A 26,063-nucleotide genomic window follows, 5' to 3' on the forward strand; every position below is an offset into this window, starting at 1 on the left:
AATTTTTTAAAACTTCATTGATCTCTAAAGGCAGCAAATACAGGGCATTTCTCGAGGATAACCGGTTTTAGTCTGCCAGAGATTTGAGACTGGGGCATCTTCCAGCAGGACAATGACCCTAACCTAAACTGTCTTGGAATAACCTTGTCAAAGCATGGACCTCAATTTAATTCAGAATCTATGGCATGACTAAGATCGCACAACCCATCTAACTTGAAGGACTTGGAACAGTTTTGCCTGGAAGACAAACATCCCAATGTCTAGATGTGCTAATACCCCAAGAGACCTGTATCTGTAGTTGCAGCAGTAGGTGGCTCCACTAAGTACGGACTTTCAGGGCATCAATACTTGCACACATCAAGTTTCACTTTTTGTCTTGATTATTGTTAGTGTCACAGTAAAATAATAATAATAAGCAGAAGTGGAAAAATCGACTAAATTTAAAGAGTTATTTTTTTTCCAAGTCTCTATTTATGACATGGCTCCCTAAAAATATGATCCCATGGTGCATTGCTGCTAGGTGTCCCAGTGATTGTTTTTACCTACTGTACATAGAATATACTATACATACATGCACAATATATGCACAAGTAAAATACATGTCCCAATGAGTTTGTTTTCACAAGAAAACTGATTATTCAGCAAACGTGACTAATTTTTCACATTGCATAACATGCACTTCAGTGTCAGATGGAGAGTCATTTCCCTTAGAAAAAGAAGTCACAAGGAAGCATTCAGCTTTTAATGTTAATTCCTGCAGCCGCATTCTATACTTCAATTTCTATATAATATTTTTTCACATAAAGGTGAGAGGACTTTGTTATCGATCTACAGATCAGCTATCCATCCACTCTATTTTTTTTATAAGTTAACTTTGATTTATTGAAATCATAGATCACGACAAGATTTTAAAAAGTCATGCTTTTTATTGAGTATTTTTCCTGTCATTTCAGTCATTAATAAATGGCAAAGTGGTCAAAATCATCTGAAAATCATGAGGAAATTACATGTCTTGACCAGCTAGAGAACAAACAATGGGATAGCCAGACAATGAAATCCTTAATCCCATGTAAGTATTTCTTATGTTATAATTTTGATTCAGTATTGAGTTTTGAATAGTTTTTCAGTATAGTTTTGTATTATTATTATTATTATCATAGTGTTCGAAAATATTTTGGCACCATATAAATAATGGGTTATAAATAGTTCATCAAAAGAGTTCATTTTCTGTGGGTGTTGGATATCTAGAATTGCTTTCTGGAAAATCATTTCATTTGATGTGTAACATGCCAAAATACTTGTCCATTTGTTCGCTTTGTGTTGGCCAATTAGCCTAGGCTACATCTTTAAGTAGACATACAACTCCTTGAAAAGTGAATCTATTTTACAGTATCTTATATTTATAAATTCAGAATAAAAAAAAGCATTCTTATTTTCAGGCAATTGCATGAAAAGTATTGAAAAGAAACTGAAGATTGCATTTGCAGCTATTGTAATATTGTATATTATTGTCCTGGGCCACCTTGTCTTCACTATAAAACTACAAGGTACTGTAAAACTACTTGTATAATGTAATTATGCCAAAAATATCTTAAATGAGTTTTCCACAGTATAGGGGATAAGTGACTCATAGGTGGGTGTCCAAACCCTGGCGATTTATGAAAACAGACGTACCATGTTACACCATTTCAATGAAGAGGCAGGCACTCATTTCTGCTACCTCTATGGACTGGCAGAGATAGCCAAGCACAGTATTCAGGTATCTTCAGCAGTCACATTGAGTAGAGTGGCAGTAGACATGCATGACCACTATTCCATTCAAACTGGGAAACATAAGACCCTTATTCCTATGATTGACAGGGATCCCAGTGGTCAAACCCCCACCAGACACGCATTCCCTTTCCTGTGCATAGGGGGCTAAGTGTTAATGTAAAACAACCTAAAAGAAGCATATAAAGGCCATCTAATATATATGAAAATTACATATACGCACAGATATGGTCTCAATGGCACAGGACCAAGACTGAGGCTGCACTATTCATATGTTCTGAACAGCAAGTCTCTAAGTACAGTATTTATGCCAACTTTATAATAATGCAAACTGGAGAGGACCTCCATTCAAGCACAGGAATGACATACAAACACATGCAGATGTTGCCTCAAGACCAGGACCCAAGTGCTAACCACTGATTTAGTAGTATACCCATCACAAGCATGATAAGGTATACTGGTCTCTAAGGGTGGTACCATCTTATCATGGGTAACCCTGGGTCTTTTTTTTTTTGTTAATCACTTTTCAATAATTTTTTGTGTTTTTTGTATTTTGTATATACAAGGTGGCCCACGAAATAGTAGCCCATCTCCATCAATAGTACGACAAAATGATCAAGCAATTGGATTTTTAATTTTTTTATTACAAAATATGCTGAAAGTGGTCCCCATTCACGTCTATGCATCTTTGGGCACATCAGATTATGTTGGCTGATACTGCTTGCAGCTCTTCAACTGTGATACTGCAGAATAAAAAATGTCCTGATTTTTCCAACAAGATGGGGGAACATGCTGCACCTCACGGGACTCACTAGCACGGGTTCATGAACTGGTTATGGATGAGCGAACTGTGAGCAAGGGGTAATGGCCACCTTGTTCCCTAGACTTTTTCACATTCGATTTGTGGGCAAATTTAAAACAAAACGTGTTCGCTAACAATCCACATCCCCTGGATGAACTCAAGGAAAACATCACCAACACTATCCGCAGCATCACAAGCAATATCAGCCAACAGAATCCGACGTGCCTGAAGATGCAAAGACGTGAACGGGGACCGCTTTCAGGTAATAAAAAAAAATATATACACTTGTTCGTTCATCTTGTCATACTATCACTGGAGGTGGGCTACTTTCTCGTGGGCCACCCTGTATATGCATATGTATATACAATAAAATATCCACTTTTGCCAATTTTGAACAGATGTACAGTGTATATACAGTTAGGTCCAGAAATATTTGGACAATGACATACGTTTTGGCATTTTAGCTGTTTGCAAAAACATATACAAACAAACATTATATAATCAATATGGGCTTAAAGTGCAGACTCTCAGCTTTAATTTGAGCTATATATTCACATCCTAATTAGAGGAAGGGATTAGGAATTACAGCTCTTTAATGTGTAGCTGCCTCTTTTTCAAGGGACCAAAATTAATCAGACAATTATCTCAAAAGCTTTTTGATGGGTTGAATGATCTATTCCATTGTTAATCCATCATCAATTAAGCAGGTAAAAGGTCTGAAGTTCATTCCAGGTGCAGCATTTTCATTTGGAAGCTGTTGCTGTGAACTTACAACATACAGTCAAAGGAGCTCTCAGTGGAAGTGAAACAGACCCTCATTAGGCTTAAAAAAAGAAGAAATCCATCAGAGAGATAGCAGAAATGTTAGGAGTGGCCAAATCAACAGTTTGGTACATTCTGGTAAAAAAAAAAAAGAACGCACTGGTGAGCTCGGGAACTCAAAAAAGCCTAGACTTCTATTTAAGACAACAGAATGATTGCAGAATAATTTTCATGGTGAAGAAAACCCCCTTCACAACATCCAAACCAAGTTAAGAACACTCTCAAGAAATTAGGTGTATTAGTATCTAAGTCTATTATAAGGAGCAAATCCAGAGGGTTCACCACGAGGTGCAAACCATTCATCAGCCTCAAAAATAGAATAGACAGATTACACTTTGCCATAAAACAACTAAAGAAGCCAGCCCAGTTCTGGAACAGCATTCTTTGGACAGATGAAACTAAGATCAACCCATACCAGAATGATAGGAAAAAGAAAGTATGGAGAAGGCTTGGAACAGCTCATAATCCAAAGCACACTATGTCCTAAAATATAATGGAGGCAGTGTGGTGGCATGAGCATGCATGGCTTCCAATGCCATTGGGTCACTTGTGTTTATTGATGACTGAAGAAAGAAGCAGCCAGATGAATTCTAAAGTGTACAGGGATATACTTATCTTAAATTAGTCTAGCATTCCAGCTCCTGATACCGTCGGTTGAGCAGCCCCACTGTCAGCGGGGCTGGTAGTCATAGAAACAGAGCGACGCCACCATAGTGTGGCCAGACATGTCAGGTATGTGCGTGACATATTATATATATATATATATATATTGTATTTTATCCTGATAGTATGACTGCAGTAAAAATTAAAGTGCAGTATAAAAATGTGTATAATTTGAGCTTGTTTTGTCCTCTGTTTTGCAGAACGTGTTGCTGTTTCTGAAGCAGGGGAACATATTGTACAAAAAAAACCTTATGCTGAAAAATATAACAATGAACTAGAGACAAACAACATCCCTGATTACACTCAGCTCATACATGACTTACTGCAAAACTCCTCAGATTGCAAAGCACAAGCCTCACTCAACTCGAAAGAGCTGCAAACCTTAAATGCAATCTTAAATAGCAATAGACTACAGTATGAAAAAACAGAAAATAAAGTACAAAACATCTTTAATACGGTTGACCACTTAACAACTTCATTAGATGATAGCAAAATGAAAATGGAATATATAAATACAACAATCTCTGAAAAGGTCTATTTAATGGAGGAGGTATGTTCATAGCATCTCTATAGGAACTGTGGGCACACAATTGTAAAATATTTGTAACCAAGACTTTTGCAAAGTTGATTCATTTCTTATCTTGGAGGCTCTAAAAAATAAAAATGGGTTACAATAGTGAATGCAATATGTAGTAGGTAGAGGTGGAAATATTGGAGAATTTGATCACAGTGCTTTTTGTTTTCCAATAAATTGTTAAGGGGCATCTGTCAGCAGATTTGCACCTATGAAACCGGCTGATCTGTTACATGTGCGGTTGGCAGCTGAAGGCATCTGTGTTGGTCCCATGTTCATATGTGCCTGCATTGCTGAGGAAAATGTTTTAATATATGCAAATGAGCCTCTAGGAGCAACGGGGGCATCGCCCTTAGTCATAGAGCCTCAGCTCTCTCTGCAACTGCCGCCGTGCCCTCTGCACTTTGATTGACTTTAGGAGGTCAGGGCCAGGTGTGATGACGTTATCATTTCTTGGCTCTGTCAAAGCGAATTGGGCAGAGAAGTTGCAGATCGAGCAGAGCCTCTAGGAGTAATGACAACACCCCCGTTGATCCCAGAGGCTCATTTGCATGTATTAAAACTTAATTTTTCTCAGCAATGCGGGCACATGTGAAGATTGGACTAAAAATTGATTTACCCGGGATAAGCTGAAGCCGATTTTTGAGAAGGTAACGTTTCTTCCGGATATTCAGCTGCTCACTCAGTGGAGGAGAAAGCTGTATTTACATAAAATAATCACCAACTTGAGGACAACCGATCGCAATAACAGCTGCATTGTTTCTGTGCAACAGATTGCTGTTTAGACGGTACAATCTGCTCCCCAGACATGATATTTTAGGTCTGCATGAACAACAGTTTTACCCGATGAACGAGTTTTTCGCTCGTCCATCGGTTGCACCTTTAGATGAGCAGATTGTCGGGAATGAGCGTTCGCAGGAATATTCATTCCTGAAAATCTGTCCCTTTATCTAGCCATCTAAATCTACCTTAACAGAGACGCCTTCAGCTGCCAAGAGCACATGCAACAGGTCAGCCAGTTTCATAGGAACAAATCTGCTGACAGATGTCCTTCAAGCTTAAACATAGGAAGGAAAAAAATTAATCAGTGCAACTTATGAGCTAATATAAGTGGAGAGGTTCCTCAAATAATATTATGGTTCTTCATGATACCCTCAGACAAGAGGACTGCCAAACTATTCTTTACATAATTTACACAGTCTTTAACACACAGCATTATTTTTATGGAATAGCGGACATTTTTTAAACACTTTTTTTGGGGAGTGAACACCCAAAAAAAGGAAACATAAATGAAAGAATGATTCTTCACATCTTACGTATCCACACTTGTGTTTGGCTGAAAAGAAAACGGTCAGGAAAACTGTATGTGTGATTTAAGGCATAACGAAAACTTGCTTTTACAAATAATGTTTTTACTTTTTTAATTACTAAACTGTTTTCCTTAAAGGAAATTGGGCAACAGTACTCATATTTTCAGAATGCCACAACAGAATTTACGGATGTAAAGCAAAAATATATCATCCTAGAACAAGAAATGAAAGAGGAAGTAAAAACGCTGAATAAAATCACAAATGACCTCCAATTACGTGACTGGGAGCATTCAGCTAAACTGGAAAATTTAACAATAATTCAAGGTAAGGTCACTAACAAACACAAGAGGAGCACTTGTATGGGTCAAAGCATTTTTTTTTTTTGCTTTTGAATACATTTATTCATTATGAATTAGGTATGACATACAACATTTAACATGAGCACACATACTTATCAAGCAATAAGCCTCACAGAGCAGCTTACATAATGAATACATTGTATAGTTACAATAACCAACCAATAGACCTGTAGATTTTAAACACCTAAAACTTTATAACAACAGAACTGTAGGCAAGTTGGGGGATGTGAGTTCAGAAGAATGAGGGTGTCTAAGACCCTCGCAGAGCAAGGGTCACAAACATTGATTCTCCATTAGAAGACGAAGAAGAAGGTGGGAAGGAAGGAAGGACTGATGATCCCTAGTCAGAAACATGTAATTGATTGGTGTCTGGCCTGAGATCACTTCTACAGCTGAACAAAAGGATTTTTTTTATATTTTGATCATTGTTAAAAAAAATAAATAAAAAAAAAGCCACCATTGAATATCTATTTTTATTCTTTCATTAATGCAGAATTGTTCTGTGATTATTTTCTTGATATGGAGTTAAAGCTTTACAGTTGGAGCTTGAAAAAGTAGCCACTAGAGGGAGCTGAGGAGCTTACTGATACACAATAACACAGTTCTAGTAGGCTCTTAAGCTCCCTCTAGTGGCTGAGAATCTGCATATAATGTTTTACCTAAAAATGATAAGATGGTAAAACGTGTAGTTTTGCTATAAACTATTACTTTATTGAGCTAGTGTTTTAAGAAATATTTAAAGAGGACCTTCCACCACTCCTGACTTGCCTGTTTAATAGCATCATGCATTCCCCATGTAATAATAATACTGCAGCATCTATTCTTATGGCTCTATATTGTGCCATTCCTTTATTATTTCTACTAGAAGTTATGAATGAATTGCAAGCAGTCTGCAGTAAGGGTACAGAGGGGTGGTAACCAGTTGGGGGGGGGGTATACCTCCACAGACTCATTCTATCCAATCAGTGCTGCCGTTTTCAGACTGTGCAGGTACACCCCCAACTTGTTACCTCCCCTCTGTACCCTTACTGCAGACTGCTAGCAATTCATTCATAACTTCTAGTTAAAATAATAAAGGGATGGCACAACATAGAGGCACAAGAATAGATTATCCAGAATTGTTATTACATAGGGAATGCATGAAGCTATTAAAACAGACATGTCAGGAGAGGTGACTGGTTTGTCACATAGTTTTCACGAATCAGCAATGGCTATCAGAACATACAGGCATGCTAGAGATACCTTTACGTCATTTGGCTCTTTATCAAATGTCCAGGAAAAGCACTTTTAATCCTATGAAAAACACTTCCCAATTGCCTAGCGGGGCAGGCTTTGATTTTGAAAGAACACAAGCCTGCCACCCTTCCCTGCTGTCTGCTCCTAAGTTCCAAAATGTGTTCCCTCTCCACTTATGTCATGATGATGCAGCGCTTCCCTGCTGTATGCAGTGTGACCATGTATTAAACATTCTTTTCCTGGATATTCCATAAAGGGCCAAATGACATGAAGGTATGTCTAGCATGATTGTACAATGTCCTGATGGCCATTACTGATAGATTAGGGAAAACATCTGGTGTGGGGGGGGCAGCCAATGGCAGGTAGTGACGGGGACCAGCCTCTAGCATCGCAGTGACACTAGGGAGGCTCGTCCCCGTCAGAGCCTTCCATTGGCTATTCGCCCCCCCCGTCACCATATGTTTTCATCCGAGCACAGGAGGAAAAAGCAGCGGCAGTGTGGGGACCAGGAGCAACGGGGAGCACTTGTTAGTGTCTGATTACCCCTTTAAGGTACACTAAGGTAAGGCTTCCTAGCATTTGGAAACCCATTTTATGCTGCCACTAGGAGAAAATCATTGCATATGGATTTAATATTTATTTAATGGGGGCAGTAAGCTCCCCCTTGTGGCCACTGCAGAGAAAAATAATGTTACCATATATCTACAGTATATTGCTGGCTGTATGAAAATAAAATAACATTATTGATACATTTTCTCATCACTTCCATTATCCATGCACTATCCTAAACTATCAGGAATACCAGGTGTTAATTATGCTTACCATGTAATCATTAAAGGGGTTGTCCGGGATCAAATTTTTTATTAATTTTTTTTAAGTGTACTCACTGTTAATAGGTGATTCTAGGTCCCCCCCATATGTTTTAAGATGTTTACATCTCTGTTTATTTCTGTCTAACTTCCTGCCGCTCTGCACTGTGGGTCCCAGCGCAGCATCACGTGCTTTCAGACGACGCTCATCTCTGCCGTGACTCCGCCCCCTCATTGTTATTCCGCCTCCTGCCGCACATCGCCACGTCCTCCATGCATCTGCCCCCCTTGAATCATATTCCGTATAGTTCCCTTGCCTCCTTCATTGTGAACAACACGCCCTGCCCGGTGACGTCACCGGACCGGAGGGGCGTGGCTTAGCGCAATCTGTTGCCACCGAGGTACCGCCCCTCCGAGCGCTCTGCATAATGCCTGCGGCTGATGGTGACGTCACCGGGCTCCCTGCGAAGTGGAAGAAGAGGCTTCGCTCTGGAAAAGGGACCCGGTATGTCACTGAATGTGAGAAAAGACTCACTTCCGGCGGAGAATTTGTGTAATGAATACGGGGCATCAGAAAAGTATGGGAAGGGTAGGACAGTCATGTAGGAGATATTTATGTCCTTGTTAAACAATTAAACCAATGTCCCCAATCCCAGACAACCCCTTTAATGAATTCCTTGACAGTCCATATGATGAGGTGTGGCATTTTGCATTCTCAACCATGGGTACAAATATGCTTGGATGCTCCTTCGTGAAAAATCTTTAATCCATTAATTCCTATATATACAGCTTTCTATATTCCTACTCATCACTATTACATTTTATAGCCTTGTTTTCTGCACATTAACGCTTCAATGCTACTGTAATGCCAGTATGATCAGTTTGGTCTCTCATAGCTCTCTGCACTGGTTTTTATACATGAGATCAATTTCGTATTGCTGCAGGTATTGCTTAATTCTAATATGTGATATAGAAAAGTTATCCTTAGGATCGGCTCTATGGGAAGAGATGATTGGTTCTCCACTTTTTTGCCATAGTTTTTACGTGATATTTTTTTTTGTGTTTTATAACTTAGGTCCTCCTGGTCCAAAAGGAGAAAAAGGAGACAGAGGCTTAATAGGAAGCAATGGGATACCAGGAGCAAGAGGTACACTAGTTAATGCAGTTTCTGAACTTGTTTAGAATTGTGATGGAATTAGCACTTGAAAGATCAAAACTGAAGAGGTAGGTGACGTAAATGGCGAGAATAATATCATAGTTACGTAACTGGTAAGGTTGGAAAAAGACATTGGTTCATCAAGTCCAACCTATAGTCCTACAGTGCTGATCCAGGAAAAAACACTATGGGGTTTGTGAATGCTAATTGCACCATCGTTTTTTCATAGTTTCAAGGGAGAAAGGTATTTTTCTGCCACCAAATATGGCAGTCATAAGTGATAATGAAAAATAAAATCTGCCACTGTGTGAATTCTAGGAATCATTAGTGCTGATGTGAGGAGTCATTAAAATGTCAGCATGTAAGTCAGAACTTTACGTCATGCAAGTGGTTTCTTATCATACTGCTTTTCCAACATTTGCACACATTGACAGCAGTTGAGCCTGTGGCTTAATTGCTAAGGTATCTGCCTCATATACAGCAGGTCTTGGGTTTAAGACCTGCAGTAGACAATCTGGAATAAATATGAATACATTTTTTAAATACACTAGCTAGATCAGAAATTCAAATGATGTTTGACTTTGATATCTGATTTTCTTCACTGGTCAACGTCACAATAAGTTTCAGACACTGTATATGCTAACTAGATCACATAGAGCAAATCCACCCATTGACGACAGTTGAGCCTATTACTTAATTGCTAAGGTATATACCTCACAATCAAGACCTGCAGCAGACAATCTAAAAAAAATATAGAAATAAAATGTTTTAAATACACTAGCTAGATCACAAATTCAAATGATGTTTGACTTTGATATCTGACTTTCATCGCTGGTCACGGTCACACAGAGTATTAGATACACTTAAAAGGGGACATTTGCTACTTAAAAACTGTTAGAACTCTGGCAAAAATCTGTACCAACAAAGTGGCACACATGATCTTCCCCACATTTATTGATCTTACACTCATCAAACAAGTGGTGAGGCTTATTACAAAGTGGAGTTGTTTCACTGGAAAGATGTGTGGTTTAAATACAATGTTGTGCACAGAAAAATGTGCCAAAAATTGCTGACCAGTGATTAAAGTCATATCAAAATCGAGTATCATTTCAATTTCTGATCTAGCTAGCATACAGTTGCAAGAAAAAATATGTGAACCCTTTGGAATGATATGGATTTCTGCACAAATTGGTCATAAAATGTGATCTTATTTTCATCTAAGTCACAACAATAGACAATCACAGTCTGCTTAACCACTTAAGGACCACAGGTTTATACCCCCTAGTGACCAGGCCCTTTTTTACAAATCGGCACTAAACAACTTTAACGGTTTATTGCTCGGTCATGCAACTTGGCACCCAAATGAATTTGACCTCCTTTTCTTCTCACAAATACAGCTTTCTTTTGGTGGTATTTGATTGCTGCTAAGATTTTTCGTTTTTCCGATATTAATCAAAATTGGCAGCAATTTTCTCAAAAAAAAAGTGTATTTTTAACTTTCTCTGGTTAAATTGTTCAAATATAATTACATTTCTATACAAGTTTGTGTCAGAATTTATTGTGCTACATGTCTTTGATAAAAAAAAATCCAATAAGTGTATATTTATTGGTTTGCGCAAAAGTTATAGCATTTACAAACTATGGTACAAAAATGTGAATTTCCACATTTTGAAGCAGCTCTGACTTTCTGAGCACCTGTCATGTTTCTTGAGGTGCTAGAATGCCAGGATAGTATAAATACCCCCCAAATGACCCCATTTTAGAAAGAAGACACCCCAAAGTATTCGCGGAGGGGCATGGTGAGTTCATGTATGATTTAATTTTTTTTCACAGTTAGCGGAAAATGACACTTTCTGAGAAAAAAATAAAGTTTCCACTTCTGGCAAAAAAAATAAATCTCCCACGGACTCACTATGCCCCTCAGTGAATACCATGGGGTGTCTACTTTCCGAAATGGGGTCATTTGTGGGGTGTGTTTACTGTTCTGGCGTTTTGGGCAGGGCTAAATTGTGAGCAACCCTGTAAAGCCTAAAGGTACTCGTTGGACTTTCGGCCCCTTTACGCACCTAGGCTGCAAAAAAGTGTCACACATGTGGTATCGCCGTACTCAGGAGAAGTAGGGCAATGTGTTTTGGGGTGTATTTTTACATATACCCATTCTGGGTGAGAGAAATATCTCTGTAAATTGACAACTTTGTATAACATTTTTTTTAAAGTTGTCATTTACAGAGATATTTCTCAGACACAGTATGGGTATATGTAAAAATACACCCCAAAACACATTGCCCTACTTTTCCTGAGTACGGAGATACCACATGTGTGACACTTTTTTGCAGCCTAGGTGCGCAAAGGGGCCAAAATTCCAATGAGTACTTTTAGGATTTCACAGGGCATTTTTTACGCATTTGGATTCCAAACTACTTCTCACGCTTTAGGGCCCCTAAAATACAAGGGCAGTATAAATACCCCACAAGTGACCCCATTTTGGAGAAAAGACACCCCAAGGTATTCCGTGAGGGGCATGGCGAGTTCATCGAATTTTTTTTTTTTTGGCACAAGTTAGCGGAAATAGATTTTTTTTTGTTTTTTCTCACAAAGTCTCCCTTTCCGCTAACTTGGGACAAAAATTTCAATCTTTCATGGACTCAATATGCCCCTCAGCGAATACCTTGGGGTGTCTCCTTTCTAAAATGGGGTCATTTGTGGGGTGTTTGTACTGCCCTGGCATTTGAGGGTCCGTGAGGGGCATGGCGAGTTCCTAGAATATTATTTTTTTGGCACAAGTTAGCGGAAAATGTTTTTTTTTTTTTAAATTTTCTCTTACAAAGTCTCATATTCCACTAACTTGTGACAAAAAATAACATTTTACATGAACTCGCCATGCCCCTCACGAAATACCTTGAAGTGTCTTCTTTCCAAAATGGGGTCACTTGTGGGGTATTTTTACTGCCCTGGTATTTTAGGGGCCCTAAAGCGTGAGAAGTAGTTTGGAATCCAAATGCGTAAAAAATGCCCTGTGAAATCCTAAAAGTACTCATTGGAATTTGGGCCCCTTTGCACACCTAGGCTGCAAAAAAGTGTCACACATGTGTTATCGCCGTACTCAGGAGAAGGAGGGAAATGTGTTGTGGGGTGTATTTTTACATATACCCATGCTGGGAGAGAGAAATATCTTTGTAAAGGACAACTTTTCCCATTTTTTTATACAAAGTTGTCAATTTACAGAGATATTTCTCTCACCCAGCATAGGTATATGTAAAAACACACCCCAAAACACATTGCCCTACTTCTCCTGAGTGCGGCGATACCACATGTGTGACACTTTTTTGCAGCCTAGGTGCGCAAAGGGGCCCAAATTCCAATGAGTACCTTTTAGGAGGGCATTTTTAGACATTTGGATTCCAGACTTCTTCTCACGCTTTAGGGCCCCTAAAATGCCAGGGCAGTATAAATACCCCACATGTGACCCCATTTTGAAAAGAAGACACCCCAAGGTATTCCATGAGGGGCATGGCGAGTTCATCAAATTTTTTTTTTTTGGCACAAGTTAGCGGAAATAGATTTTTTTTTGTTTTTTCTCACAAAGTCTCCCTTTCCGCTAACTTGGGACAAAAAGTTCAATCTTTCATGGACTCAATATGCCCCTCAGCGAATACCTTGGGGTGTCTCCTTTCTAAAATGGGGTCATTTGTGGGGTGTTTGTACTGCCCTGGCATTTAAGGGTCTCTGTCACGGCCATGGCTATGACCGTGACTCCTGAACCGCATGCGGTTGTCAGCGGTTTTCTTTGGTGTTCAATCACAGGTGAGGGCTGTGGTTTTTGCCTCACCTGTGGTTGCCGCTGGCAACAGTGTGTATGTGGCAGCGTAGCAGGCTGAGCTGTGCCATTGCAGCTCGCTACGTTGTGCATGCGGTTTTGAGTTATGTGTGTATGTGTGCACTTCCTTTTTATGTTATTGTGTGCACGTCTCCTTTAAGTGGTGTTTTCCCTTCCCTGGTGTTGGAAGGGTTAATCTCCTTCCTAGTGTGTGTGTGCACTGGGTGTGTCCGACTGTGGGGTGTGGCTTCTTGGCCTATAAAGCCTCACTGCTTTTGCAGGCCTGCAGGTTGCTTCAGCCATGCTTAGCTGAGAGCAGCCTCATGTCTTTATTACCTGCCAGTAAGAGCCACCCCTGTGGTCATAACCATAATGTCGCTTTAAGTTATTTCTAGTTATGTGTGATGTCCGTGTGATGTTTTATATGTGATTTTGTGCAGCTATGGATCTGGGTCCCTGTGTGGGGATGCGTTTGTGATCTGCACCCTGCTAACACAGGGATCCAGTCAGCAAGGCTGTGGCAGGTAGGTGGAACTCTTTGTTCACCTGCCATATCCATAGAGCTGTTTATGTCTCCCCTTTTCCTGCAGCTTGGCCGTTGAGACTCCTGCTCCTCCGTGTCTAGGAGGAGTGGGCTTGTCTTACTCAGCTCCTAGGTGAGGGTCATCTTGAGGGCTAGCAGGGACTTTTAGGTTCCGGAGCATGGGCCCTCCTACCATCAAGGTTGGCTCATGTAGCTAGGAGCCAGGGTCAGGTTAGGGATGCGTTTAGGAGGTGACCTGCTCCCTAATCCTGTCTTCATGGCCAAGCAGCCGTAACATCACCGGGCTACACACGGCTGAGGATTTCCCCCATCCTCAGCCGTGACAGTCTCCACAATCATTACATGTATGGCCAGTATTAGGAGTTTCTGCTATTCTCCTTATATTGAGCATACCGGTAATGAGATTTTTTTTTTCGTTCAGCCTCTGGGCTGAAAGAAAAAATGAACGGCACAGATTTCTTCATTCGCATCGATCAATGTGGATGAAAAAATCTCTGCCAAAAAATTTGCAAAAAAAAAAAAGGAGGGGAAAGGCGTCTGCCAGGATATAGGAGCTCCGCCCAACATCCAAGCCCACTCAGCTCGTATGCCCTGGCAAACCCGATTTCTCCATTTACATCAATCGATGTGGATGAATAAATCATTGGATAATAAAGTAGTAGGGCACACCTGCATTCAAATACACATGGGAGGTTTGTGTGGACAATAAAAATTTATTTTATTCAACCAGCATTTGTGTATTATAACATTATTAAACATATAATAGCATGCTATATAAACTCAATAATACTTATAAAATTGATAAGATCAATATATAAAATGCACACTAAGGTATAAAATCATATATACGATCCTAAGGGAGTGACCTCCTAGTAGAAATCTCAGAAGGATTATTCCTTCCTATAACTCTGTATGTCCGTATTACAGTACTTATCCAGCGAATCTAGTTGCCAAGCTATTTGATACAGTCCGTGATATTCGGATTTTTCAAGGCAAAATTCACAGGTTAGCTTCAGTGTAATCAGATGAGGACTTATGATATAGTCACTCGTATTTCTTTGGCTTTAACTTATTAATGACTCAAATCCCACTGTCTGTATATACACTAGTTCGGCACTAGTTTTTACTCACAGTTCTGTGTAGTTTTGCTGGCTGAGTTGCGGTTAGCGTGGCGTCCCACATCTAGTGCGCTTGCAGGCAGTGGTAAGGCTTCCAAAGGCTAGGGTCAGGGATCTTCGGTCATCACTTGCAGGAGTGCCGTTTTAGTGCTTTTATGTGATGTAGTTCCTGCACAGGTGCTTAATCAAGCGGCAGGTCAGTTTTCACTACGGCTGTCAATTTTTAGTTTTTTCCTGCCAAATTTTTCGATACCGATCCCTCTCCTTATAGTCGACTTGAAGCGCTTCAATATCCGAGTTATATGCTTAGTTTCATGGGGTTTTCCTTCACCATGGTACATCTCCACAGAACTGTAAGTAAAAACTAGTGCCGAGCTAGTGTATATACAGACAGTGGGATTTGAGTCATTAATAAGTTAAAGCCAAAGAAATACGAGTGACTATATCATAAGTCCTCATTTGATTACACTGAGACTAACCTGTGAATTTTGCCTTGAAAAATCCGAATATCACGGACTGTATCAAATAGCTTGGCAACTAGATTCGCTGGATAAGTACTGTAATACGGACATACAGAGCTATAGGAAGGAATAATCCTTCTGAAATTTCTACTAGGAGGTCACTCCCTTAGGATCGTATATATGATTTTATACCTTAGTGTGCATTTTATATATTGATCTTATCAATTTTATAAGTATTATTGAGTTTACAGGGAGTGCAGAATTATTAGGCAAATGAGTATTTTGACCACATCATCCTCTTTATGCATGTTGTCTTACTCCAAGCTGTATAGGCTCGAAAGCCTACTACCAATTAAGCATATTAGGTGATGTGCATCTCTGTAATGAGAAGGGGTGTGGTCTAATGACATCAACACCCTATATTAGGTGTGCATAATTATTAGGCAACTTCCTTTCCTTTGGCAAAATGGGTCAAAAGAAGGACTTGACAGGCTCAGAAAAGTCAAAAATAGTGAGATATCTTGCAGAGGGATGCAGCACTCTTAAAATTGCAAAGCTTCTGAAGCGTGATCATCGAACAATCAAGCGTTTCATTCAAAATAGTCAACAGGGTCGCAAGAAGCGTGTGGAAAAACCAAGGCGCAAAATAACTGCCCATGAACTGAGAAAAGTCAAGCGTGCAGCTGCCAAGATGCCACTTGCCACCAGTTTGGCCATATTTCAGAGCTGCAACATCACTGGAGTGCCCAAAAGCACAAGGTGTGCAATACTCAGAGACATGGCCAAGGTAAGAAAGGCTGAAAGACGACCACCACTGAACAAGACACACAAGCTGAAACGTCAAGACTGGGCCAAGAAATATCTCAAGACTGATTTTTCAAAGGTTTTATGGACTGATGAAATGAGAGTGAGTCTTGATGGGCCAGATGGATGGGCCCATGGCTGGATTGGTAAAGGGCAGAGAGCTCCAGTCCGACTCAGACGCCAGCAAGGTGGAGGTGGAGTACTGGTTTGGGCTGATATCAAAGATGAGCTTGTGGGGCCTTTTCGGGTTGAGGATGGAGTCAAGCTCAACTCCCAGTCCTACTGCCAGTTCCTGGAAGACACCTTCTTCAAGCAGTGGTACAGGAAGAAGTCTGCATCCTTCAAGAAAAACATGATTTTCATGCAGGACAATGCTCCATCACACGCGTCCAAGTACTCCACAGCGTGGCTGGCAAGAAAGGGTATAAAAGAAGAAAATCTAATGACATGGCCTCCTTGTTCACCTGATCTGAACCCCATTGAGAACCTGTGGTCCATCATCAAATGTGAGATTTACAAGGAGGGAAAACAGTACACCTCTCTGAACAGTGTCTGGGAGGCTGTGGTTGCTGCTGCACGCAATGTTGATGGTGAACAGATCAAAACACTGACAGAATCCATGGATGGCAGGCTTTTGAGTGTCCTTGCAAAGAAAGGTGGCTATATTGGTCACTGATTTGTTTTTGTTTTGTTTTTGAATGTCAGAAATGTATATTTGTGAATGTTGAGATGTTATATTGGTTTCACTGGTAAAAATAAATAATTGAAATGGGTATATATTTGTTTTTTGTTAAGTTGCCTAATAATTATGCACAGTAATAGTCACCTGCACACATAGATATCCCCCTAAAATAGCTAAAACTAAAAACAAACTAAAAACTACTTCCAAAAATATTCAGCTTTGATATTAATGAGTTTTTTGGGTTCATTGAGAACATGGTTGTTGTTCAATAATAAAATTAATCCTCAAAAATACAACTTGCCTAATAATTCTGCACTCCCTGTATATAGCATGCTATTATATGTTTAATAATGTTTTATGTGTTATAATACACAAATGCTGGTTAAATAAAATAAATTTTTATTGTCCACACAAACCTCCCATGTGTATTTGAATGCTGGCGTGCCCTACTACTTTATTATCCATATACTACTTTTAAAGATTGGGTGTAATCTTCCCTGTAGGTGCACCCACTCCATTTTTTGTTTAAGAGGTGAGCCTTCTCTAAACATATATTATGAATAAATCATTGCCGGAATTTTTTATTTTTCTACAAAGTGTTTGCCAAAGCATATGAACACCGCCCCTCAGCTCATATGCCTCGGCAAACGTATCTTTTTTACTGCAGATGAGAAATCTCATCTTGCAGCGCCACATACACCGACTTTTGTGTAATCTGACAGCAGCGCAATGCTTCTGTCAGAATGCACATCAGTGCTGCAGCTGGTTGATCGCTTGGTCCACCTAGAAGGTAAAAAACTAAAAACTAAAAAAAAACAGGCTGCAACGCAATAAATTTATTAACATTAACTTTATATAACATTTGAAACAGAACATTAACTTTTATAAACTTTATTGAACTTTTGAAACAGAACATTAACTTTTTTGCTTACCTGTGATTTTTTATTTTTTTTTACCTTTAGATGATAAACCTCTCCTTCCCCATGGGACAATGTGCAAAGCGCAAATCGCCCAGAGATGTGGCGAAGTACATAATGCACTTTGTCCCAGGTGAAAGGAGAGGTTTGTGGCAGCTCTGTGTGAAAGGGCCCCTGAGGCCCCTGTGTGCCTGTCCTGTGTCACACAATCCCTACACTAATAGTGTACCTGTGTGTGGTACTTGCGGAAACACTCCCCTATGCATAGGGCAGGCTGGTCGGGACAGTCAGGACAAAAAAAGGTGGTGTCACGCCTTATTCCACCCCTGCTACAGACACGACATCTTTTTCTTGGGGAACGTTGAGTTGGGGTACCAGGATAGACACTCGGGAAGTGTCTGCCATGTAGCCGGCTCACTACATAAGGGACTTGGGGCACGGACCCTCCTGGATACAGGATTTCCGAAATGATCTCTTCCTGGAATTTTAGGAAGGATCCCGTTCTCCCAGCCTTACTGTAGAAAACAAAACTATTATACAGAGCCAATTGAATTAAATGTACAAACACCTTCTTATACCAGCATCTGGTGCGGCGGGACACTAAATAGGGAGCCAACATCTGGTCATTGAATTCCACCCCTCCCATGTGAAGGTTATAGTCGTGGACAGAGGGTTTTCACAATGACTCCAGTTCCCCTTTCAATTTGGACAGTCGTGTCTGCGTGAATAGTGGACAGAAGGTAAACGTCCCTCTTGTCCCTCCACTTCACCACGAGCAGTTCTTGGTCACACAAGGCAGCCCTCTCCCCCAGTGCAAGTCGGGTATTAACGAGCCGTTGGGGAAAGTGCTGATTAGCGACAGCGATGACGCTAATCAGCGACTAATCAGTGACTGCGGTGCGGTGGGCTAGGTGCTAACTACCTAGCAAGTAGCTAACTACCTGGCGGTGATGAGGGACCCTTACAGGGGGGTGATCAATGACAGGGGGGTGACAGGGGGGTGATCAGGGAGTCTAATATGGGTGATCAGGGGTTAATAAGGGGTTAATAAGTGACAGGGGGGGTGTAGTGTATGTGTGGTGATTGGTGCTACTTACAGAGCTGCCTGTGTCCTCTGGTGGTCGATCCAAGCAAAAGGGACCACCAGAGGACCAGGTAGCAGGTATATCAGACACTATTTTGTAAATAGCGTCTGACATACCTCTTTGATTTGATCTTTTAAAAATCTACAGCTTGCCAGCCAATGATCGCTGCCGGCAGGCTGTAGATGAACTTCTGAACTGTGCGATCCTGTGAACGCGCGCTCCTGTGAGCGCACGTTCACAGGAAATCTCGGGTCTCACGAGATGACGCCTTTCGGCGTTAGTGTGACATGAGAGAGCCGCCGCACTCATGCCTTTCGGCGTTAGTGTGACGGCAAGCAGTTAAACTAATAACACACAAAGAATTAAATGTTACCATGTTTTTATTGAACACACAATGTAAACATTCACAGTGCAGGTGGGAAAAGTATGTGACCCCTTGGATTTAATAACTGGTTGAACCTCCTTTGGCAGCAATAACTTCAACCAAACGTTTCCTGTAGTTGCAGATCAGACGTGCACAACTGTTAGGAGTAATTATTGATCATTCCTCCTTAGAGAACTGTTTCAGTTCAGCAATATTCTTGGGATGTCTGGTGTGAATCGCTTTCTTGAGGTCATGCCACAGCATCTCAATCGGGTTGAGGTCAGGACTCTGACTGGGCCACTCCAGAAGGCGTATTTTCTTCTGTTTAAGCCATTCTGTTGTTGATTTACTTCTTTGCTTTGGGTAGTTGTCCTGTTGCAACACCCATCTTCTGTTGAGCTTCAGCTGGTGGACAGATGGCCTTAAGTTCTCCTGCAAAATGTCTTGATAAACTTGGGAATTCATTTTTCCTTCGATGATAGCAATCCGTCCAGGCCCTGATGCAGCAAAGCAGCCCCAAACCATGCTGTGCCTCTTTTTCTCCACACATAGTGTTGTGTGTTTCTTCCAAACAACTCAACTTTGGTTTCATCTGTCCACAGAATATTTTGCCAATACTGCTCTTGTGCAAACTTGCCAGGTGCTCTTGTGCAAACTGTAAACATGCAGCAATGTTTTATTTTTTGGACAGCAGTGGCTTCCTCTGTGGGATCCTCCTATGAAATCCATTCTTGTTTAGTGTTTTACATATCGTAGATTCGCTAACAGGGATGTTAGCATATGCCAGAGACTTTTGTAAGTCTTTAGCTGACACTCTAGGATTCTTCTTCACCTCGTTGAGCAGTCTGCGCTGTGTTCTTGCAGTCATCTTTACAGGATGGCCACTCCTAGGGAGAGTAACAGAGGTGCTGAACTTTCTCCATTTATAGACAATTTGTCTTACCGTGGACTGATGAACAGCAAGGCTTTTGGAGATACTTTTATAACCCTTTCCAGCTTTATGCAAGTCAACAATTCTTAATCGTAGGTCTTCTGAGAGCTCTTTTGTGCGAGGCATCATTCACATCGGGCAATGCTTCTTGTGAAAAGCAAACCCAGAACTGGTGTGTGTTTTTTTTTTTTTTTTTAATAGGGCAGGGCAGCTGTAACCAACACCTTCCATCTCAACTCATTGATTGGACTCCAGTTGGCTGACATCTCACTCCAATTAGCTCTTGGAGATGTCATTAGTCTAGGGGTTCGCATACTTTTTCCGCCTTCACTGTGAATGTTTACATGGTGTGTTCAATAAAAACATGGTAACATTTAATTATTTGTGTGTTATTAGTTTAAGCAGACTGTGATTGTCTATTGTTGTGACTTAGATGAAGATCAGATCACATTTTATGACCAACTTGTGCAGAAATCCATATAATTCCAAAGGCTTCACATACTTTTTTTGGCAACTGTATTTCAAAGTTTCATTCCTATTTTCTAGAATGTCTGCTGTGAGGCAGATACCTAAGCAATTAAGCCACAAGCTTAACTGCTGTCATTGGTAGGATTTTCCAGGAGTAGGTGATATAGTTAACAAATACAATATCATGTAACTGTGACCAGATGTGAAAGTCATATATCATGTGAGTGTTTGATGTGAAACCTAGCTAGCTAATACATTCAGTATGACTATTACCCATGTGAAATGTCAGATATTGTCTTAATCGGTTAATATAATATAAGCACTAGTATGTGTGGAAACAGAAACTGAATAATATCTTACATTCTGAATGCATAGTTTTGTGCAAGTTTGGTCTCCATACTAATGTAAAAGTATCGGTAGCAGAGAACCACAGAAGTGTACAACTATTTACAGGGCAGAAATAGCAACCTTGAAGTGAAACCCTGAGCACCAATAATTGACTAGTGACATTCCTAGTTCTGCTATGCCAGTTGTATACTTCTTTGGATCAGAGGGTAAAGATAAAAGATTACTGAAGGAGTCTGTGCTAGGACACTGTCACAATAATCTGAAAGCAACACACTACATGCAACTATTGTTTATTTGATTAGATAACCAGGCAGTAGTATATAATAGACAAACAAACACGAACAGGTTTGGTTATTGAGTAGTCACATATTACAGTGATCACCTGTCATGTCTTAAGGGGCCCATTAGGCTGGATGCTCCAAACATCTCAAGCTTGCACCCTTAATCCCACAGGCAATCATCGTTCCTCTGCCAGCTCTACAGGTCCCGGTTCTCCCTGCATCAACTTTTGTTTAACCACCTCAGCCCCTATAGCTTAAACACCCTTAATGACCAGGCCACTTTTTACACTTCTGACCTACCCTACTTTCACCGTTTATTGCTCGGTCATGCAACTTACCACCCAAATGAATTTTACCTCCTTTTCTTCTCACTAATAGAGCTTTCATTTGGTGGTATTTCATTGCTGCTGACATTTTTACTTTTTTTGTTATAAATCGAAATTTAACGATTTTTTTTGCTAAAAAATGACATTTTTCACTTTCAGTTGTAAAATTTTGCAAAAAAAAACGACATCCATATATAAATTTTTCTCTAAATTTATTGTTCTACATGTCTTTGATAAAAAAAAATGGTTTGGGTAAAAAAAAAAATGGTTTGGGTAAAAGTTATAGCGTTTACAAACTATGGTACAAAAATGTGAATTTCCGCTTTTTGAAGCAGCTCTGACTTTCTGAGCACCTGTCATGTTTCCTGAGGTTCTACAATGCCCAGACAGTACAAACACCCCACAAATGACCCCATTTCGGAAAGTAGACACCCTAAGGTATTCTCTGATGGGCATAGTGAGTTCGTAGAACTTTTTATTTTTTGTCACAAGTTAGTGGAAAATGATGATTTATTATTTTTTTTTCTTACAAAGTCTCATATTCCACTAACTTGTGACAAAAAATAAAACTTCCATGAACTCACTATGCCCATCAGCGAATACCTTGGGGTGTCTTCTTTCAAAATGGGGTCACTTGTGGGGTAGTTATACTGCCCTGGCATTCTAGGGGCCCAAATGTGTGGTAAGTAGTTTGAAATCAAAATCTGTAAAAAATGGCCGGTGAAATCCGAAAGGTGCTCTTTGGAATGTGGGCCCCTTTGCCCACCTAGGCTGCAAAAAAGTGTCACACATCTGGTATCTCCATATTCAGGAGAAGTTGGGGAATGTGTTTTGGGGTGTCATTTTACATATACCCATGTTGGGTGAGATAAATATCTTGGTCAAATGCCAACTTTGTATACAAAAATGGGAAAAGTTGTCTTTTGCCAAGATATTTCTCTCACCCGGCATGGGTATATGTAAAATGACACCCCAAAACACATCCCCCAACTTCTCATGAGTACGGAGATACCAGATGTGTGACACTTTTTTGCAGCCTAGGTGGGCAAAGGGGCCCACATTCCAAAGAGCACCTTTTGGATTTCACCGGCCACTTTTTACAGATTTTGATTTCAAACTACTTACCACACATTTGGGCCCCTAGAATGCCAGGGCAGTATAACTACCCCACAAGTGACCCCATTTTGGAAAGAAGACACCCCAAGGTATTCGCTGATGGGCATAGTGAGTTCAAAGAAGTTTTTATTTTTTGTCATAAGTTAGTGGAATATGAGACTTTGTAAGAAAAAAAAAAATCATCATTTTCCACTAACTTGTGACAAAAAATAAAAAATTCTATGAACTCGCCATGCCCCTCATGGAATACCTTGGGGTGTCTTCTTTCCAAAATGGGGTCAGTTGTGGGGTAGTTATACTGCCCTGGCATTCTAGGGGCCCAAATGTGTGGTTAGTAGTTTGAAATCAAAATCTGTAAAAAATGGCCGGTGAAATCCAAAAAGGTGCTCTTTGGAATGTGGGCCCCTTTGCCCACCTAGGCTGCAAAAAAGTGTCACACATCTGGTATCTCCGTACTCAGGAGAAGTTGGGCAATGTGTTTTCGGGTGTCATTTTACATATACCCATGCTGGGTGAGAGAAATATCTCGGCAAAAGACAACTTTTCCCATTTTTTTATACAAAGTTGGCATTTGACCAAGATATTTATCTCACCCAGCATGGGTATATGTAAAAGGACACCCCAAAACACATTCCCCAACTTCTCCTGAGTACGGCTATACCAGATGTGTGACACTTTTTTGCAGCCTAGATGCGCAAAGGTGCCCAAATTCCTTTTAGGAGGGCATTTTTAGACATTTGGATCCCAGACTTCTTCTCACGCTTTAGGGCCCCTAAAAAGCCAGGGCAGTATAAATACCCAACATGTGACCCCATTTTGGAAAGAAGACACCCCAAGGTATTCAATGAGGGGCATGGCGAGTTCATAGAAAAATAAAAATTTTGGCACAAGTTAGTGGAAATTGATTTTATTTTATTTTTTCTCACAAAGTCTCCCTTTCCGCTAACTTGAGACAAAAATTTCAATCTTTCATGGACTCAATATGCCCCTCAGCGAATACCTTGGGGTGTCTTCTTTCCAAAATGGTGTTATTTGTGGGATGTTTGTACTGCCCTGGCATTTGAGGGTCTCCGCAATCATTACATGTATGGCCAGCATTAGGAGTTTCTGCTATACTCCTTATATTGAGCATACGGGTAATGAGATTTTTTTTTTCCGTTCAGCCTCTGGGCTGAAAGAAAAAAATGAACGGCACAGATTTCTTCATTCGCATCGATCAATGTGGATGAAAAAATCTCTGCCAAAAAAAAAAGGAGGGGAAAGGCGTCTGCCAGGACATAGGAGCTCCGCCCAACATCCATACCCACTTAGCTCGTATGCCCTGGCAAACCAGGTTTATCCATTCACATCAATCGATGTGGATGAATAAATCATTGCCGGGATTTTTTATTTTTTTTATATATATACAAAGTGTTTGCCAAAGCATATGAACACCGCCACCTCCTCAGCTCATATGCCTCGGCAAACGTATCTTTTACTGCAGAGGAGAAATCTCGTCTTGCAGCGCCGCATACACCGACTTGTGTGTAATCTGACAGCAGCGCAATGCTTCTGTCAGAATGCACATCAGTGCTGCAGCTAGTCGATCGGTTGGTCCACCTGGAAGGTAAAAAAAACAAAACAAAAAAGAAAAAACCAGGCCGCAACACAATAAATTTTATTAACTTTATAATAACTTTTGAACAGAACATATAAACTTTTTTTTAACTTTTTGAACTGAAGTTAACTTTTTTGCTTACCTTTTTTTTATTTTTATTTTTTATTTTTTACCTTTTATAGGACAAACCTCTCCTTCCCCATGGGACAATGTGCAAAGCGCAAATCGCCAAAAGATGTGGCGAAGTACATTATGCACTTTATCCCAGGTGAAAGGAGAGGTTTGCAGCAGCTGTGAGTAAAAGGGCCCTAATAGCCCTGTGTGCCTGTCCTGTGAGATGCAATCCCTATGCTAAGTGTACCTGTGTGTGGTACTTCCGGAAACACTCTCCAAAACATAGGGCAGGGTGGTCAGGACAGTCAGGACAGAAATAGCGAGTGTCACGCCTTATTCCACTCCTGCTACAGACACAACATCTTTTTCGGGGTGACGGTTGGGTTGAGGTACCAGGAACGACACTGGGGAAATGTCGCTCGTGTAGACGGCTAACTACACTAGTGGATGGAGCCACGGGACCTTCTGGATACAGGAGGTTCTCGATGATCTCTTCCTGAAATTTGAGGAAGGATCGTGTTCTCCCAGCCTTACTGTAGAGAACAAAACTATTATACATTGCCAATTGAATCAAATATACAGACACCTTCTTATACCAGCGTCTGGTGCGTCGGAAAACTAAATATGGAGACAACATCTGGTCATTGAAGTCCACCCCTCCCATGAGCAAATTATAGTCGTGGACACAGAGGGGCTTTTCAATGACACGGGTTGCTCGCTCAATTTGTATTGTCGTGTCTGCGTGAATGGAGGAGAGCATGTAAACGTCACACTTGTCTCTCCATTTCATCGCGAGCAGTTCTTCGTTACACAAGGCAGCCCTCTCCCCCCTTGCAAGACGGGTGGTAACGAGCCGTTGGGGGAAGCCCACGCGACTAGTTTGCGCGGTGCCACAGCAGCCAATCTGTTCTAGGAACAAATGCCTGAAGAGGGCCACACTTGTGTAGAAATTGTCCACATAAAGATGGTACCCCTTGCCAAATAAGGGTGACACCAAGTCCCAGACTGTCTTCCCACTGCTCCCCAGGTAGTCAGGGCAACCGACCGGCTCCAGGGTCTGATCTTTTCCCTCATAGATCCGAAATTTGTGGGTATAGCCTGTGGCCCTTTCACAGAGCTTATACAATTTGACCCCATATCGGGCGCGCTTGCTTGGGATGTATTGTTTGAAGCCAAGGCGCCCGGTAAAATGTATTAGGGACTCGTCTACGCAGATGTTTTGCTCTGGGGTATACAAATCTGCAAATTTCTGGTTGAAGTGGTCTATGAGGGGCCGAATTTTGTGGAGCCGGTCAAAAGCTGGGTGGCCTCTGGGACGGGAGGTGGTGTTGTCGCTAAAGTGCAGGAAACGCAGGATGGCCTCAAATCGTGCCCTGGACATAGCAGCAGAGAACATGGGCATGTGATGAATCGGGTTCGTGGACCAATATGACCGCAATTCATGCTTTTTGGTTAGACCCATGTTGAGGAGAAGGCCCAGAAAATTTTTAATTTCGGAAACTTGGACTGGTTTCCACCGGAAAGGCTGGGCATAAAAGCTTCCCGGGTTGGCTGATATAAATTGAGTGGCATACCGATTTGTTTCTGCC

At 40.8% G+C, this 26,063-nt stretch overlaps 1 protein-coding gene across 1 annotated transcript in view; it reads left to right on the top strand.

The window, feature by feature from the left end:
• Window positions 1-672: 672 nt before the first annotated feature.
• Window positions 673-26,063, top strand: part of MSR1 (macrophage scavenger receptor 1) — a 49,410-nt gene continuing 24,019 nt past the window's right edge. The window contains exons 1-6 of the mRNA XM_040418802.1: window positions 673-806; window positions 954-1,069; window positions 1,440-1,547; window positions 4,258-4,607; window positions 6,079-6,265; window positions 9,421-9,492. Coding sequence (XP_040274736.1) covers window positions 964-1,069; window positions 1,440-1,547; window positions 4,258-4,607; window positions 6,079-6,265; window positions 9,421-9,492 — 823 coding nt within the window. The 5' untranslated portion in view covers window positions 673-806; window positions 954-963. The remainder of the gene's footprint in view (window positions 807-953; window positions 1,070-1,439; window positions 1,548-4,257; window positions 4,608-6,078; window positions 6,266-9,420; window positions 9,493-26,063) is intronic.

The sequence above is a fragment of the Bufo bufo genome, chromosome 2 (assembly GCF_905171765.1).
Source record: "Bufo bufo chromosome 2, aBufBuf1.1, whole genome shotgun sequence".
NCBI lineage: Eukaryota > Metazoa > Chordata > Amphibia > Anura > Bufonidae > Bufo > Bufo bufo.